The sequence below is a fragment of the Heterodontus francisci genome, chromosome 12, assembly GCF_036365525.1.
Source record: "Heterodontus francisci isolate sHetFra1 chromosome 12, sHetFra1.hap1, whole genome shotgun sequence".
NCBI classification, from domain to species: Eukaryota; Metazoa; Chordata; class Chondrichthyes; order Heterodontiformes; family Heterodontidae; genus Heterodontus; species Heterodontus francisci.
Window position 1 is genome coordinate 20,885,400 of NC_090382.1, and position 19,348 is coordinate 20,904,747.

The following is a 19,348-nucleotide window of genomic DNA, read 5'->3' on the forward strand; positions in this document are numbered from 1 at the left end:
GTGGTGGTGGTGATGGTGGTGGGAGTTGTCATGATGCGATGGGGCCTGGTTCGGTATCGAGTATCTGTGATGTTTTGAAAAGTGAGGCCTGTTTTAAATTTTCCTTCCTTCTCGTTGATGTATAATGCGCTGTCTTTGTGTGCAGATGCTAGGCCAGTTTGTAGCCCGGGCCATGGCTGACCACGTCCTACCTCCTGGTTTCCTGGACAGCTACAAAGGGAAGGTTGATTGTGAGCAGGCCCGGTAAGCACAGTCAGGCTGGCGGATACATCCAGACGATCTCATTGCAGGATCTTCTTGTGACAGTTGGATCCCTGCCCATCTTTGTCATTCCAGAATGCTGGATTGGGGTCATGTTGGAGGAAGCATGCTTGAGTAGGGCAGAGGCAAACATCTTCCCCCGCCCTCCCCTTTCCCTTTCCATATCATCCTCTATGAGGGCAGAGTGACCGTATCAGTGGAGACGAGGGCCCGGAGGTTCTGCCCCCACACTCACTCTGGCCTCCAGGTAGAGACCTCATTCCAAATCCCGGTTATTTGCTTTGTGCCAGTGATGCCGGTTCACAGACGTCAGCCAGAGTGTTGGAATGGCACCATGCCTCCTGCTCCCAATGACAGGGAGGTCCAGCGAGGAGAATCTGCTGCTTTGGGTACAATTACCAATCGCAGAAAAGGTTTGGGGCCTGCAAAGAGCGCAACTTCCTGTATAGCCCAGGCGCTCCTATGGACATTACTCCCTTGCCGTGGGTGGGGAGGGGTTTGACGGAAAATTCACACACAGCCCCACTCTAATTTAAAGAGTCACAGCAAGCTGGGAGACCTCCCAATTGAAATAGATTGCACCCCAAATTCCACGGTGGAGGCCTAGTAGCTTCGGCTTCCCAGAACATTGGGAGAGTGCCGGAATCTCTGAATTATGTTCTGACCAAGGCGGGAGGAGTGCACTGTTTATTCTAGTCCCACTTCTCCACGGGTTTCAACATATATTTACATTTTTTTCCCACTTACCGATACGGTCAATCATAGACTCTATTTTTATCCCAGAATAAAACACACTAACCAGGTTTCTTTAATAAACAACAATATTATCAGTTTATTATAAAACAAGTCTTAACCAGTAATGAATTAAAGCACAAACACACAGATTGAAATACTAAAGTTCCCTTTTTAACGCACACACACAACACCGGTTAATCGGAAAAATAAAAAGGATTTTTGTTTCGAGCTCTGTTACAAAAAGGAAAAAGACAAAAAAACCTCTTAGGTTGAATACTTGCTCATTCTTGAAGAACAAAGAGAAGATCTAGAAAGATGTCCCTTGTTTTGGTTTGGCATCCCAAATGCATATAAACGGCTGTCACTGGGATCTTCCTAGAACAGTTCTTTCCAGGCGCTATTGAAGATCAGTTTGGGTAGGCTTTCCAAGAAGTGCAGCAACAGAGTCTTCAGATAGGCCTTGCAGCAGAAGTGTGGCAACAGGGATTTCAGTTCCCACGCATTTGATATGCAGGGTTTTTTCAAATACAGGAAGAAAGAGGAGACTGCCACACTGCATATGCAGGGTTTCTTTCTAAGAGGGGCAAACAGATAAGCTGGGTTTTTCTTGGCAGGCAAAAACCAACTGTCTTTTTTAACAATTCAAAGTGAAACCAAAAACATTCCAGAAGTCAAGCCTCCTGACTTCTATAAATCTTGACCTGTCATTTCTTTGTAAACATCTCCCCAAGTCAAAACAACAAGCTCCCTATTAAAATACCCGCAGAAAACGGGTGCCTTCCAGTAAGGGCTTGTTTACAAGCCATGTCCAGGAACCTTCTGGCGACTTCTTAAAAAAAACCACAAAGTTCAGCATCTCTTCAAGCTTCCAGATGAATCAATGTCTGTAATTCAACTATAAGTCCTTAAAAATATATTTTACAAAAATAGAGCACTCTTGTAACAATTGCATAAAATTTCATACATTTACTGAGAATTATAAAGAATTGACTTACATAGAATAACATAAATTTACCGAGAACAATATAGATTTCCATGCAATTATATAGAATTTACAGCACAGAAACAGGCCATTCGGCCTGTATATGCTGGTGTTTAGGTTCCATATGAGCCTCCTCCCACCTGACTTCATTTCACCCTATCAACATACCTTTCTATTCCTCTCTCTCCCTTGTATCTCTCGCTTCCCTCTAAATGCATCTATGCCAGTCACCTTAGCCACTGCATGTGGTAGCGAGTTCTACGTTCTCACCACTCTGTGGGTAATAAACCAGTTTCTCCTGTATTCCTTGTTGGAATTATTAGTGACTATCTAATATTTATGGCCACGAGTTTTGGACTCCCTACAGGTGGAAACATCTCTGTCTAGCCTATTCCACTCTTTCATAATTTTAAAGACCTCTATCAGGTCTATTCTAGAGGAAGGAGCCCCAGCCTGTTCAGTCTTTCATGATAATTGTACCGCCTCAGTTTTGGTTTCATCCTTGCAAATCTTTTTTTTTAACTTCTCCAGTGCTTCTATATCCTGTTTTATAATGTGGAGACCAGAACTGAGCCAGTTTCATTTGTTCAGTTTAGTAGGTATTTGTTGTTTGCCTCATTAGGGACTGTAGAGGAGAAAAAAAGATTCAAGGATCAGTGATACAAATCATGAAAAGCCAGTTGTCAGGTACCGCAAGCAATTAAAAAGACTAATAGTATTTTCTGGTTTTATTATGGGGGTACCAGGATAGGTGACCAAACGCTTGGTCAAAGATGTATGTTTAAAGGAGTGTCTTTGAGAGGTGGAGACGTTTAGTTTAGGATCTAGGTGAACAGCCACCAATGATGGGCCGAAGGAAACAAGATTAACTGCCTTTATACTCTGTGGGAGCAGCTTATAGCTTTAATAGTGTTCAGCATTTTGTAACTTGTGGGTTTAGGGCACTTGGTGTCCAACTGGTGAGTGTGGACTGAGGCCACGTGTGTGAAATGAAAAGCAAAATATTTCTCTCTTCATTGGGAACGCTGAGCCATGACCTCACTATTAAAAAAGGGCTGTGCTCTCCTGCAATCATTGGCACATCAAGGGGAGATTGTATTGACCAGGATGCTGATCACCATAGTAACAGACAGCTCAAGCTAGGCCTCACTGTCAGCAATGGCTGAAAGATCTGCCTTCCTCTCAAACGGCTTGACCAGGAGAGATCCCGGCTAACAGGCTGATCTCTCACTACGCTCCAACATCTTTGGGGGAGTAGTATCTGGAGCGATTAGAGAAACTGGGATTGTTCTGCTTTGTGCAGAGAAGGTTAAGGGGCGATTTAATAGAGGTCTTCAAATTGGAGCTTTAATAGAGTAAATAGGGAGATCTGTTTCCACTAGCAGGAGACTCAGTAACCAGAGGGCACAGATTTAAGATAAATGGCAAAAGAACCAGAGTGTAGATGAGGTGAATTAGATCCTGTGATTCTAAGGGTTGGATATTAGCTTGGAGGCAAATTCTGTGCGCGGAAAGTGTCGGTGTGTGGGGGATGGGGGGTGGGGTGGAAACAGACGGTGGTGGTGGTGGCTAGTTTGAGGTTGGGAAAACCGGAAATGCAGTCAGCCTAGTTGACACACTAGAGGCCTGACGGGTGGGAAAGCCTGCAGCACAAGGCCACAGCTGAGCTGAGAGCAGGTAGGGTTAGTGGGGATGGGTGGCCTAGGGACGTCTGGTCTCTATGCAGGGTGGGGATCATGGCAGCGTAGGCGTGCCTGGGGGGAGCACGTGGTGGTTGGGAGGGATCCGATGGTGCTCGGGAGGGAACAGATGCAGCTGGAATGCTGGAGGTAGGGGTGGAAGGAACACCATTGCTGTTCCTGGCCCAAAACTGGTGCTGTAAAGATACATATCTCATGGAGTCAGCCCATCTCACCACCTTGCAGCTGCCGGGTTTCCCAAAGCCTGAGAAAACCAGCTGACTGTGGTTTAATAACAGAATCACTGTTAGCGGCACAGCGGCGCAGTGATTAGCACCGCAGCCTCACAGCTCCAGGGACCCGGGTTCGATTCTGGGTACTGCCTGTGCGGAGTGTGCAAGTTCTCCCTGTGACCGCGTGGGTTTTCGCCAGGTGCTCCGGTTTCCTCCCACCGCCAAAGACTTGCAGGTGCTAGGTAAATTGGCCGTTGTAAATTGCCCCTAGTGTAGGTAGGTGGTAGGGAATATGGGATTACTGTAGGGTTAGTATAAATGGGTGGTTCTTGGTCGGCACAGACTCAGTGCTGTATCTCTAAATAAATAAAATAAAAAAAATAAAATGAGAGCATGCAACCTTATTGATAGAATGGATTGATGGCCCACCCCTCATTTTGCCTCCATTAAAATCGGAAGTGGGGGGGAATTGAGGTGGGTTGCATTCCTGTTTCAGATTTTTAGTTTTAAACCTCGGACCTGACCCAAACCCACCCATTTTTGGAGGCTACAATTTCCCTCTGCATGTCATTCTAAACGCTCCCCCCATCGCTCTGCATGACTGACATTCTGACAACGGAGAGGCTTGGAGTATTGACAGTGCCCCCGCTGACCTCTGTACCTGTTTCCCATTAGTGTGGCGCTGGACAAGGCCACCGTGCTGCTGAACATGAAGCGAGGCATGCGTCTGGACAATGTCTGGGGAGTCGGAGGTGGCCTGAGACCCGTGAAGCAGCTCGTCAAAGAGGCAAGTCGGCAATCACTGGGGGGGTGGGGGGGCGATTCAGCTCCATCCTGCCAGTAGAATGGGAAAATTGGTGCAGCTGGCTGCAGGCATAGGGGTGGGGTGGGGGTTGGTGGTGGTTGCTGGTGAGGGCAGTGGCAGTATGGGCTGTTTTCACGGGTTCCAGCTGCAAAGAGGCCTCCCCCCCACCACCCCCCTGCAATTTTGAGACCTCGAAACGAATATGAATTCGACAGGCGAGCTGCAGAGAGCCAAACAGGCTTTACCAACACAGCTCGCCTGTTTGGGGCCTCACAAGGGCACCAGGATGGTGGCCAGACAGGTAAGCTATTGGGGAGGGCGTGTGACCATGGAGGCTCCTGGCTCAGCTGTGGCCTAGATATAATACTGTCCTAGATAGTTCTGTTCCTGCAGACCCTTTACATTTACCCTGGGCTCTTATACAGCCAGCGGAATCGGTCAGAGTGTGAACTGTGTGGACTCTGACCTAAAATGGTAGTTGGGGTCCTATTTTGACCACGTGAACTGGATTTCCATATTACAAGGGTAGACAAATCATTTGTAGTGTTTACACTGTGACCTATTGCATCCAGTAACTCCTTAAATCCAGCCTTTGTGAGACTGTTGGAAAGACAGGACTTGAGTTTATAACATCGCCTTTCACGTCCTCTGGATGTCCCAAAGCACCTTCACCGTCAAGGAGTTACACTTGAAGGATATCATTGTTATAGCAGAGGCAAACTTGGCAGCCAGCTTGTGCACAGTTAACGGCAGTTGCCCGTGGTTCAGCTGGTAACATGCCCCTTCCAGAGTCAGAAGGTTGTGGGTTCAAGTCCCAGTCCAGGGACAAAATCTCAGCTGACAGTCTGAGGGACTGCACTATTGGAGCTGCCATTTATAAACCGCTACCCCGTCTGTCCTATAAGATAGACGTAAAAACTTGCATGGCGCTATTCAAAGCAGGGGAGTTCTTTAGAGTGTCCAGGCCAATATTTATCACTCAATGAACATCACTATAATAGATGGTCTGGATATTATCACATTGTTTGTGGGATCTTGCTGTGTGCAAATTTGCTGTGGTATTTCCTACATTACAACAGTGACTATACATCAGCGAAAGGACTTCTTTGACTGTGAAGCACTTTGGGACACGCTGAGGTCGTGAAAGGTGCTATATGAATGCAATTCTTTCTTTTGTTGGAGCATGTACTGATCTGTTTAATGGAAGTTTTGCTATGCACACTGAGTAGTGGAAGGAGTTGGGGCAGCAGTAATCCTTTCAACTCTTCACCAGATGAACCTGTTGCTGAAGGAATACCTGCTGTCTACAGACACAACTGAAGCCGGGCTCTGCCTGCAGAACCTGGAGGTTCCCCACTTTCACCACGAGTTGGTCTATGAGGTACGTTACCCTTTGTCTCGCCAGATGGTCTGCCCTTTCAACCCCGTCCCCCTCCTCCATTTCTCCATCTGCTGATGCACATAAATCAGAGGTTCAGCTGTATCCCCTTCACAATTTTTTTTACGAAAGCAAAATACTAGAAATCCCAAATAAAAACACAAAATGCAGAAAATACTCAGCAGGTAAGACAGCACCTGTGGAAAGTTGAAAGGCCATCGACCTGAAACATTGGGGTGGATCTTATCGGACCCCCTTCGACACCAGGAAGGCCCTGCCCCATATTACTGGCGGCTGCGAGGCCTTGTGCTGACAGCCCCCGCCCCCACTGCTTGGCGACGGGACATCCATTTGAATATGTTAAAACATTAAAATGATGGAATAATTACTTACCTTGTCCCTATGGCCATCCCGCTCCGATATTACAGTCGGTGGCTGACACTCCTGCGCCGTTGGATCTCCAACCAGATATCTGATGCAGGACGCTGGTGGGGAGGGATGGGGGTTGCAGGGTGGGGGGAGGTCAGTATTTCTGTATGGGGGGTGGGGGGGGAGTGGGGTCAAACTTACCTGATTGGTTGACGGGAAGAGGTAAAGGGTAAAGGTAAAAGTTTCTGAAATCTGTTGAGGGGGAAAGGTCAGTCCGGAAGCTAAGTATTTGAGGGGGTGGGGGGAAGAGGGCAGGAATGACGTAAGGCTATTGGTGGGGGGGGGGGGGGGGGGGTGGGAGAGAGGCTGGAAAGATTTTTTAAAAATTATTTTTTAACACTTTTAAATGCACTGCTTCTTTAAAATTTTAAATTGCCATTTAGGGCTATAAGCCCTTTAAAAATGGCGCCTGTGTAGTGGTGCCGGACGCCGTTGCTGGGGGTGGATCGCCCGGCCCTCCACGTCATCATGGGGGGTGGTCCACCCCGGTCATCCAAATGAGCCGCCACATATAATATTGTGGCGGCTCCGCAGAATAAAGCCCGCGCGTGTAGACCGTCATCCTTGAAGCTCGCCCCTAAGATTGTCAGCGAGCTAGTAAAATTCAGCCCATTAACTCTGTTTCTCTCTCTACCGATGCTGTCTGACCTGCTGAGTATTTCCAGCATTTTCTGTTTCCATATCCGTAGTATTTTTGCCTTCTGTCACTCGCTGGCCCCCGCCGCCTTGGCGTTGCCCCTGGCCCCTTCCCTGTCATTTTCAGTGTTGCTGTGACCTTATTGACCGTATCCTCTAATATACTCTGCAGGCTGTGGTGATGGTTCTTGAATCCAACAATGGCAATGCCTCTGACCTGATTGTAAAACTCCTGAAGAGTTTCTGGGAGTCTGGCTTTGTTACTCTCGACCAGATGAACCGGGTGAGTTTGTTGAATACACCTCAGCATCTTAACAATTCTGCTCACAAGGGAAGAACACTGGAAACAAAATAAATTGAAAATCAAAGGGCTAGTCAAACATCTGAATTTTCATTGGTTCAGTCACCTTCTGATAGAATCATACAACACAGAAGGAGACCATTGGGCCAGTCACGACTCTCTGAAAGAGCTACCTAATTAGTCCCACTCCCCTGCTCTTTCCCTATAGGCCGGCAAGTTTCTCCTTTTCAAGTATTTATCCGATTCCCTTTTGAAAGTTACTTTTGAATCTACTTCCACTGCCTCTTCAGGCAGTACATTCCAGATCATAACAAATCATTGTGTAGAAGGATTTCTCCTCCACTCCACTCTGGTTCTTTCGCAAATCACCTTAAATCCGTGTCCTTTGGTCAATGACCCTTCTGCCACTGGAAACCGTTTCTCCTTATTTATTCTATCAGAGCCCTTCGTAACTTTGAACACTGCTAATCATTCTTCCCTTAATGCCACGGATTTCCAGGGGCTGTGAAAGTGATTGCCTCCGAATCCTTCCATGGCGCTACTGACAACATATCCAGGATCTTCCAGTTAGCTGCACATTAATACATAAGGCTGGTCACTGAGGAATTGTTTGCCAGGGCTGACATTTAAGACTGAGTTGAGGAGGAATTTCTTTACTCAGAGGGTGGTGAATCTGTAGAACTCTCTACATAGAAACATAGAAAATAGGAGCAGCAGTAGGCCAATCGGCCCTTCGGACATGCTGCACCATTCAAAAAAGATCATGACTGATCGTCTAATTCAGGACCATGTTCCCTCTTTCTCCCCATATCCCTTTGGCATTAAGAAATATATCTATCTCCTTCTTTAACATATTTAATGACTTGACCGCCACTGCCTTCTGCGATAGAGAATTCCACAGGGTCACCACCCTCTGAGTAAAGAAATTTCTCCTCATCTCGGTTCCAAATGGCATACCCCGTATCCTGAGACTGTAACCCCTGGTTCTGGACTCCCCAACCATTGGTAATATCCTCCCTGCATCTAGCCTGTCTAGTCCTGTTAGAATTTTATAGGTTTCTATGAGATCCCCTCTCATTCTTCTAAAGTCTAGTTTGGGCCTAGTCGACCCAATCTCTCCTCAATCGTCAATCCTGCCAAGAATCAGCCTAGTAAATCATCTTTATACTCCCTTCGTGGCAAGAACATCCTTCCTCCGATAGGGAGACCAAAAATTCTGATGTCTTACCAAGGCCCTGTATAACTGCAGTAAGACATCCTTGCTCCTGTACTCAAATCCTCTTGCAATGAAGGCCAACATACCATTCGCCTTCCTAACTGCTTGCTGCACCTGAATGCTTGCTTTCAGCGACTGGTGTACAAGGACACCCAGGTCTCATTGCACCTCCCCCTTTCCCAATCTCTCACCATTCAGATAATATGCCTTTCTGTTTTTACAACTAAATGGATAACCTCACATTGATCCACGTTATATTGCCAGGCATTTGCGCACTCACCCAACTTGTCCAAATCACATTGGAGCCTCTTTGCATCCTCAAAGCTCGCATTCCCCCCCAGCTTTGTGTCGTCTGCAAACTTGGAAATGTTACATTTATTTCCCTCACCCAAGTCATTAAGATATATTGTGAATAGCTGGGGCCCAAGCACTGATCCCTGCGGTACCCCACTAGTCACTGCCTGCCACCCGGAAAAGGACTCATTTATTCCTACCCTCTGTTTCATGCCTGTCAACCAATTCTCAGTGCTTTAATTTTGCACACTAATCTCTTATGTGGGACCTTTGTCAAAAGCCTTCTGAAAATCCAACTACACCACATGCACAGGTTCTCCCTTATCTATTCTACTGGTTACATCTTCAAAAAAACTCCAGTAGATTTGTTAAGCATGATTTCCCTTTGATAAACCCATGCTGACTTTGTCCAATCCCATTTATGCTTTTCAGGTGTTCTGCTATCACATCCTTCATAATAGACTCTAGCATTTTCCCCAATACTGGTGTAAGGCTAACTGGTCTGTAACTTCATGTTTATTTCTCTCCCTCTTTTTTTAAAATAGTGGGGTTACATTTGCCACCCTCCAATCTGTAGGAACTGCTCCAGAGTCTATAGAATATTGGAAGATGATCACCAATGCATCCACTATTTCCAGGGCCACTTCTTTTAGTACTCTGGGATGTAGATTATCAGGCCCTGGGGATTTGTCAACCTTTAACCCCATTAATTTCTCTAGCACTTTTTTTTAACTAATACTGATTTCCTTCAGTTCCTCCCTCTCATTAGACCCTTGGTTCCCTAACATTTCTGGGAGGTTATTTGTGTCCTCCTTTGTGAAGACAGAACCAAAGTATGTGTTTAAATTTTCTGCCATTTCTTTGTTCCCCATTATAATTTCCCCCGTTTCTGACTGTAAGGGACCTACATTTGTCTTCACAAGTCTTTTTCTCTTCACGTATTTATAGAAGTTTATAGAGTCAGTTTTTATGTTCCCCACAAGTTTACTCTCGTACTCTATTTTCCCTCGCTTATTAATCTCTTTGACCTCATTTGCTGAATTCTAAACTGCTCCCAATCCTCAGACTTGGTGCTTTTTCTGGCAATTTTATATGCCTCCTCTTTGGATCTAATGCTATCCCTAATTTCTTTTGTAAGCCACAGTTGAGCCACCTTTCCCGTTTTACTTTTGCGCCAGACAGGAATGAATAATTGTTGTAATTCAGGCACACGTTCTTTAAATATTATCCATTGCCTATCCACCGTCAACCCTTTTAACAAAGTTCCCCAATCTACTATAGCCAACTTGTGCCTCACACCGTTGTAGCTTCCTTTATTTAGATTCAGGACCATAGTTTTGGATTCAACTACTTCACTCTCCATCTTAATGAAGAATTCTATCATTCTACCATGCCAAGGGATCCCGCACAACAAGATTGTTAATGAATCCTTTCTCATTGCACAATACCCAGTCTAGGATAGCCTGTTCTCTAGTTGGTTCCTCAACGTATTAGTCTAAAAGACCGTCACGTACACACTCCAGGAAATCCTTCTCCACAGTATTATTGCTAATTTTGTTTGACCAATCTATATGTAGATTAAGGTCACCAATGATTACAGTTGTACCCTTATTGCATGTGTCTCTAATTTCCTATTTATTGCCATCCCTTACATCTCCACTACTGTTTGGAGGCTTATAGACAACCCCCACCAACGTTTCCTGCCCCTTGGTGTTTCTTAGCTCCGCTCATACAGATTCCACATCATGATTTTCCGAGCCAATATCCTTCCTCACTATTGCATTGATTTCCTCCTTTACGAACAATGCTACCCCTCCTCCTTTCCCTTTTTGCCTGTCCTTCCTAAATATTGAATACCCCTGGATGTTCTGTTCCTATCCTTGGTCACCCTGCAGCCATGTCTCCGTAATCGCAATAATATCATAACCTTTAATATCTATTTGCACTGTTAATTCATCGACCTTATTGCGAATGTTACGCGCATTAAGACACACTGCCTTTAGACTTGTCCTTTTAACATTGTTAGTCATCTTAGCTTTATTTTGCACTATTGCTCCATTTGTTTCTCGCCCTTGTTTTCTCTGCCTTCCACTTTTGCTTCTTACCTTTCTGTCTTTCATTTCTATCCTTGTTTCCCTTCCTCTGTCTCCCTGCTCAGATTCCCATCCCCCTGCCATTCCAGTTTAAACCCTCCCCGACAGCACTAGCTGAGGAAATTGGTCCTGCCCAGATGCAACTTGTCCAGCTTGTACTGGTCCCACCTTCCCCAGAACCGGTCCCAATGTCCCAGGAATCTGAATCCCTCCCCGCTACACCATTTCTCCAGCCACGTATTCATCTGATATATCCTGCTATTTCTGCTCCCGCTAGCACATGGCACTGGTAGTAATCCTGAGATTAGTACCTTTGAGGTCCTACTTTTTAATTTACGACCTAACTCCCTGTATTCAGCTTGTCGGGCCTCATCCCTTTTTATCTATGTCATTGGTACCGATATGTACCACGACAACTGGCTGCTCACCCTCCCCTCTCAGAATGCCCTGCAGCCGCTCGAAGACATCCTTGACCCTAGCACCAGGCAGGCAACATACCATTCTGGAGTCTCTTTAGCGGCCACAGAAACGCCTGTCTGTTCCCCTTGTGATTGAATGCTCTATCACTATCGCCCTGCCACTCATCTTCCTTCCCTCCTGTGCAGCAGAGCCACCCATGGTGCCATGAACTTGGCTCTTGCTGCTTTCCCCTGAGCCTTCTCCCCCAACAGTATACAAAGTGGTATATCTGTTAGAGAAGGGGATGGCCACAGGGGACTCCTGCACTACCTGCCTTCCTCTACTCTGCTTGGTGGTCACCCATTCCCTTTCTGCCTTTTCAGCATTTGCCTGCGGTGTGACCACCTCACTAAACGTGCTATCCATGATGTCCTCAACATCGCGGATGCTCCACAGTGAATCCACCTCCAGCTCCATAATGCGGATAGTCAGTAGCTGCAGCTGGATACACTTCCTGCACACATGGCCGTCAGGGACACTGGAAGCGTCCCTGATTTCCCACATAGCGCAGGAGGAGCATATCACGAGTGTGAGATCTCCTGCCATGACTTATCTTTAGATTACTTAGTTACTCCCTTTAATTAAAAAATACTAATTACGCTAGGGGCCTTGTTCTACTCCAAACACTACCCACTACAATCCAAAGTCCTTACCTATTTTAAACGTTAGGATTAGAAAGGCCCTTAATCACTTACCAGATACTCACCAAACAGGTAGCTTCTTCCCTGCTCTCTCTGTTGGTTGTGACATCACTCTGATGTCACTGATTTTTCCCAACCTCTGCTTCTGCTCTGTCTCTGGTCTCTGACTTTGATTTGGCGCGCTTTTAAACCTCCGATCCTGGGGCTGTGCTCTTCTCTCTCTCTGTCTCCGAGAGGGCTGTGGAAGCTCAATCATTGAACATATTCGAGACTGAAATTATCAAGGGATATGAGGATATTGGGGAAAAGTGGCGTAGAGGTAGATGATCAGCCATGATCTGTTTGAATGGCGGAGCAGGCTCGACCGGCTGAATGGCCTACTCCTGCTCCGATTTCCTATGATCTGATCCTATCCTATGATCCTTTTCCTCCTCTGGTCTAAAGAGAACAATTCTAGCTTCTTTAGTCTCTCCATGTAACCTTGTGATGGACCTTTTGCTCCTGCCTGCAGTCCCTGATGATAGGCCTCAGCTGCACAGTTTTCTTTCAGTTGCAAACCCTGGTAGATAAGCAGGGTGACTTTCCACTGAAGCCAAGATTAGTCTCATGATCTGACCAGGACTGTTGCAAAAAATAGCTGAGAAGTCTAATAATGGAAGGGAGAGGGTTCCACTCCAGAGACACGCAATTCAGATTAACACTCCTGTTGCAGTACTGAGAGAGTGTTGCGTTCAGAGGTGCTGTGAGGAGACATTACATATGAACATACGAGTTAGGAGCAGAAGTAGGCCATTCGGCCCCTCAAGCCAGCTCCGCCATTCAACCCTCCCATCTGCCCCCGATAACCTTTGATTCCCTTGCCTAAAAAGAATTTATCTACCTCCGCCTTAAGAATATTCAATGACCCCACCTCCACCACCTTCTGAGGCAGAATATTCCAAAGTTTCACAATGCTCTGAAGGAAAATATTTCTCCTCATCTCTGTCCTAAAAGGGTGACCCCTAATTTTAAAACAGTGCCCCCTAGTTCTGGACTCACCCACAAGGGGAAACGTCCTTTCCACATCCACCTTGTCAACACTGTTCAGGATCTTATATAATTCATTCAAGTCTCCCCTCACTCTTCTAAACTCCAGTGAAAACAAGCCCAGTCTGTCCAACCTTTCCTCATAAGACAACTCGCTCATTCCAGGAATCAGTCTAGTAAACCTCCTCTGAACTGCCTCCATGCATTTACATCCTTCTCTGGTCTGCCCTCCCAGGTTGATGTACAAAGCCCCATGGCACTATTATGAAGAAAAGCAGGGGCGTTCCCCCAGTGTCCTGGGCCAATATATGTCTGTCAAACAACATCACTAAAACAGATTATCTGGTTATTGTCACATTGCTGTTTGTGGGAATCAGCTTTGCACAAGTTGGCTGCCGTGTTTTGTAACTGTGACGATACTTCAAAAATATTCATTGGCTGTAAAGCACTTTGGACCGTCATGAGGTTGTGAAAGGATCTGTATAAATACAACTCTTTCTTTCTATCCTTAACTTACTAAAGACGCATCTTCCTATTCCCTTCCTCCATTGTTTTTTGGTAGGGATTCACGCGAGTGTTTGATGCCATGCCAGACATCAGTCTAGATGTGCCAAACTCTTACAGCACTCTGAAGTGCTTTGTGGACCATTGTCACCAGCAAGGAGTCATCACCAAAGCGCTCCAGGATCAGTGCCCTAAACGGTAGGATATGAAAAAGAGCGTTTGTTAAGAGGGGAGCTGGCACTTGAGGAGTTCAACACCATGAAATTGATCTTTCAGGGTATGTCTGAGCCCAGGAAGGTCCCAATATCAGAGGCTGGGAATTCTGTGGCAAGTACCTCACCTCCTGACTTCCCAAAGCCTGTCCACCATCTACAAGGCACAAGTCAGGAGTGTGATGGAATATTCTCCACTTGCCTGGATGAATACAGCTCCAACAACACTCAAGAAGCTCGACACCATCCAGGACAAAGCAGCCTGCTTAATCAGCACCCCATCCACTTCAAACATTCATTCCCTTCCCCACTAGTGCATAGTGATAGCAGTGCGTACCATCTACAAGATGCACTGCAGCAATTCACCAAGGCTCCTTGGACAGCACCTTCCAAACCCGTGGCCTCTACCAAATAGAAGGACAAGGGCAGCAGACGCCTGGGAACACCGCCACCTGCAAGTTCCCCTGCAAGCCACACACCATCCTGACTTGGAAATATATCGCCGTTCTTTCACTGTCACTGGGTCAAAATCCTGGAATTCCCTCCCTAAAAGCACTGTGGGTGTAACTGCACCAGATGGACTGCAGCAGTTCAAGAAGGTAGCTCACCATCACCTTCTCAAGGGCAATTAGGAATGGGGCAGCAAATGCTGGTCTTGCCAGTGAGAATCACATTCCATGAATGAATTTAAAAAAAGTCATACTTCAATCTCCTGAGGTGGTTGAGAGCCTGGGTGGCACTTAAAGCAATGCAATTGGTTTAAGTATGTCTGGGCTAGAGTGGCAAAAAATCAGCTGTGGTTCCCATCTGGTGATATCTTAGTAAACCTTTTCCAGTGCTTCAATATCTCGTTAATACAGAGACCAGAGCTAAACCAGTTTTGTTTGCTTATTTGTTTTCACATTTCGTGATTATAACACATATTTGGTATCACCAAGAGCTGTATAGAAACAAAGAAGTTACAAACATACAAACATATGAATTAGGAGCAGGAGTAGACCATTTTGAGCCTGCTCCGCCATTCAATAAGTTCATGTCTGAACTGATTACTCCACATTTCCACCTACCCCTGATAACCTTCCACCCCCTTGCTTATAAAGAATCTATTTACCTCTGCCTTAAAAATATTCAAGGACTCTGCTTCCACCGCCTTTTGAGGAAGAGAATTCCAAAGACTCATGACTCTGAGAATTTCTCTTCATCTCTGTCTTCAATGGGCGACCCCTTATTTTTAAACAGTTTGAGATTCTCCCACAAGGGGAAACATCCTTTCCACATCCACCTGTCAAGACCCCTTAGAATCTTGTATGTTTCAATCAAGTCGCCTCTTACTCTTCTAAACTCCAGCGGATTCAAGTCTAGCCTGTTCAATCTTTCCTCATAAGATAGCCTGCCCATTCCAGGTATTAGTCTAGTAAACCTTCTCTATACTGCCTCCAACACATTTACATCCTTCCTTAAATACAGAGGCCAGTGCTGTACACAGTACACCAAATCTGGTCTCACCAATGCCCTGCATAGCTGAAGCATAACCTCCCTACTTTTGTATTCAAATCCCCTCGTGATAAACGATAACATTCTATTAGCTTTCCTAATTATGAGCAGGGAGAGGCTTCCTTGAAAAGAGCACGCAGAGTGCGGACGGCGGGAGCGGCTGCATTGAAAATTAAAAGGCCCAAGAACCTAAATCTAAAAGCTAGTGGGAAGGCACAAAAAGCAACCAAAAAAGCTCATGGTATGGTGGCCTTTACCTCCAGGCGTGGAGGTTATTCTTCACTTGGGGACAGGGCCTTGGTTAGATCCGATCTCGTGTTGTGTATTCAGTTCTGGGCACTGCACCGCAGGAAGGATATATCATCAAGTAAAATGTAGTGGGCCCCAAACCAAAGCTTTGCAGACCACCTCCTCGTGAATGATATTAGAGTCTGAAAGTTTAAAATCCTTGTTTGATATTCCATTGTCCTCTATTTTAATTTATATACTAACAGTAACAACTTGCATTGATATAGTGCCTTTTATGTAGTAAAATATCCAAAGGCTCTTCACAGAAGTGTAATTGGACAAAGAATTGATACTGAGCCATATAAGAAGATATAAGGAGATTATAAGTGTGCTCAAAGGGGTGGGTTTAAGGAGCGTAGAGAGACAGAGATGTATAGGGAGGGAATCCCAGAACATTGACACCTGAAGGTATTGTCAGCAGTGGTGGAGCAAAGGGAGTTGGGGAGGCAGAAGAGGCCAGAATTGGAGGAATGCTGAGATTGCGGAGTGTTGTAGGGCTGAAAGAGGTAACAATGTGAAAGAGGGGTGAGGCCACAGGGATTTACACACAAGGATGAGAAATTTTACAATTGAGGGGATGTCAGACCAGGGGCCAATGTAGGTCAGTAAGCACAGGAGTGATAAGTGAACAGGACTTGGTGTGGGTTAGGATACAGCAGCAGAGTTTTGCATGAACTGAAGATTACGGAGGCTGATCTATGGGAGGCTGGCCAGGAGAGCATTGAAATCATTGAGTCTGCAGCTGACAAAAGGCATGTATGCGGGCTTCAGCAGCCAGAGATTCCATAGCAAGCTGGCTGTATTTCATTCAATGTTGTGTGGCAACAGAAGTTACTGGAGATTGCTTCTCTTGTCTGTTAATTTGCCATCATTTGGGCTGCCCCATGATGGAGTGGGATTCTTCAGGCACCTCACACTGTTGCTCAACCGGAGAAAAGACTGGCAAGGATTACTCGGACTGAAAGCTTTTAACTATCAGGAAAGATGGAACAGTCTGGCCCTCTTTTCTCTAGAAAAGAAAAAGCTGAGGGGGTGAACTGATTGAAGTCTTTAAAATTATGACAGAATTTTAGGATAGATGTAGAGGAGATGTTTCCACTTATGGGGCAGTCCAAAATTAGGAATCACGAATCTAAGATAGTCACTAATAAATCCAACAAGGAATTCAGGAGAAACCCAGAGAGTGGTTAAAAAGTGGGACTCACTAGAGGGAGAGTTGAGGTGAATAGCGTAGAGGCATTTAAAGGGAAACTAGGTAAGTACTAGTGTCAAATTTTGTTTCATCACACTCCTGTGAAGTGCCTTGGGTGTTTCTACTATTTTACAGGCGTTCTATAAATGCAAGTTGTTATTGTCGCAGCTCATTATTTTCTGTGAGGTTGTTTATTTTCTTCACTCCATGTTGAATCATTGCTTTTTTTGTGTAACTTCAGTTTTCTTTTCCTTCCCCAGTGAAGCCAGGCCCTCCTTGAATGAGGACATGAAGAACTGCTTCACGCAGACTGCCCAGTAAGAGGCCCCCAAAAGTTGGAAAGGACGCGCCTGAGCGGAGTGGATCGTTCACCGTATCTGAGGCGCAGCAAGAGTCGCATTTGGGTTCCACAGAATAAAGATGGGGTGAAGGATGTGTCAGGCGGGAAGGAATCCTTTTGAGGTTCCAATTAATTGGGCTGCCTTCCTGTCGTGATTTTAATAACAGCAAACTTGCTAAAAATGTGCTTTTGAACTCGGCTGTCAAAGGGAGTATGTCTCCTGCTCCATTTTGATCTTAGCTCAGATCATGGGGAGTCAGTACTCGAGAGTTCAGTTTCGAACTAAGGCTTGCAGAATGCGAAACTTTGAAATGTTTCCTGTTAGAAATGAGTGTCTTTTAAAGGAAAACTTATTGGGGAATTTTCTTTTTTACTCTGGGTGTGTTACACACTGCGGTGTAGAAAAGTCAACTGTGTAATTGCAGTTTGGTGCATTTATATTCTTGATGGCCTCTTGACAATAAAGCTTTACATTTTATTACTAGAGTCTGCATTTTTTAAATTCCAAACAACCCTGGGACCATGGGTGGATTAACACACAGGCCTACAGGGCCTGTGCCCGGAGCCGGGGGTGGATTAACACTCGGACCTACAGGGTCTGTGCCCAGGGGTGGATTAACACTCGGGCCTACAGGGTCTGTGCCCAGGGGTGGATTAACATTCGGGCCTACAGGGCTTGTGCCCAGGGCCGGGGGTGGATTAACACACAGGCCTACAGGGCTTGTGCCCAGGGCTGGTGGTGGATTAACACACGGGCCTACAGGGCCTGTGCCCAGGGCCGGGGGTGGATTAACACACGGGCCTACAGGGCCTGTGCCCAGGGCTGGGGGTTGATTAACACATGGGCCTACAGGGCCTGTGCCCAGGGCCGGGGGTGGATTAACTCAAAAACTAGCAGGGACTTTTGCAATCTCAGGGCAACCCAAAGTGCTTTAAAACCAGCAAAACTCTTGAAGTGTTCTCACGGTTGTAATGTAGGAAAAGCAGAAACCAATTTCGCACAGCAAGGTCCCACCAACAGAAATGTAATAATGACCAGATAATCTTTTTTTAACAATGTTGATTGAGGGATAAATATTGTTTGGAACACTAGGGAGAACACTTCTTTGAAATTGTGCATTGGGATTTTTTACATTCGTTTGAAAGGGAAGATGGGGCCGCGGTTTAAAGTCGTGTCCAAAAGATGGTACCTCTGATAATGCAGCACTCCCTCAGTACTGCACTGAAGTGCCAGCCTGGATTTATCTGCTCAAGCATCTGGAATGGAATTTGAGAATGATTTTTTTAAAAATGATGAATTCTGTCACCGTGTTGGCCATTTAGGACTGAGATGAGGAGAAATTTCTTCACTCAGGTTGTGAAGTTTTTGGAATTCTCTACCCCAGAGACCTGTGGCTTCTCAGTCTTTGGATATATTTAAGGCTGAGATCAATTGATTTTTGGACTCTAAGAGAATCAAGGGATATGGCAATAGGGTGGGAAAGTGGAATTGATGTAGAAGTTCAGCCACAATCTTAATGAATGGCGAAGCAGGCTCGAGGGGTCATATGGCCAACTCCTGCTCCTAATTCTTATGGTCTTGTGTGTGAGATTGTATGCAAGAAGTCATTTCAGTCAACCTGCCTCTCTCAAGAATCTGCACTTTGCCCCATTTGTTGTTTGACCAGAAGTTGCACATGAACTAGATCAAGGTATTGTATTGTGAGAGATCGGTGTCAGCCTTAAAAGTAACTGATCCCAAAGATCTAGCCACAGTTAATGGTAAGATATAGCAATTAACTTGCAACTAAGACAGCCACCACTGCAAACTGAGTAGATTTAAGAACATAAGAAATAGGAGCAGGAGTTGGCCATATGACCCTCTTGAGTCTGCTCTGCCATTCACTGGGATCATGGCTGAACTTATATGTCAACTCCACTTTCCCAACCCATCCCCAAATCCCTCTATTCCAAAGATCCATCAATCTCTGTCTTGAATATACTCATTGACTGAGCACCCACATCCCTCTGGAGTAAAGAATTCCCTTGTGGAGAAATTTCTCCTCACTCAGTCCGAAATGGGCGACCCATTTACAACATTGCTGTAGATGGGATCACTATAACCCAATACAATTCATTCCTCTATCAATATTAGAGTCTAATAATAACAG

At 45.6% G+C, this 19,348-nt stretch overlaps 1 protein-coding gene across 2 annotated transcripts in view; it reads left to right on the forward strand.

Annotated features, from left to right (window-relative positions):
- The window catches only part of LOC137375771 (programmed cell death protein 4-like), a 49,730-nt gene extending 32,054 nt beyond the window's left edge, over positions 1-17,676 (forward strand). For both annotated transcript variants that reach the window (XM_068043177.1, XM_068043178.1), the window contains 6 exons: positions 146-243; positions 4,566-4,677; positions 5,969-6,076; positions 7,311-7,421; positions 13,731-13,870; positions 17,119-17,676. In XM_068043177.1, coding sequence (XP_067899278.1) covers positions 146-243; positions 4,566-4,677; positions 5,969-6,076; positions 7,311-7,421; positions 13,731-13,870; positions 17,119-17,179 — 630 coding nt within the window. In that variant the 3' untranslated portion in view covers positions 17,180-17,676. The remainder of the gene's footprint in view (positions 1-145; positions 244-4,565; positions 4,678-5,968; positions 6,077-7,310; positions 7,422-13,730; positions 13,871-17,118) is intronic.
- The last annotated feature ends 1,672 nt before the right edge of the window (positions 17,677-19,348 follow it).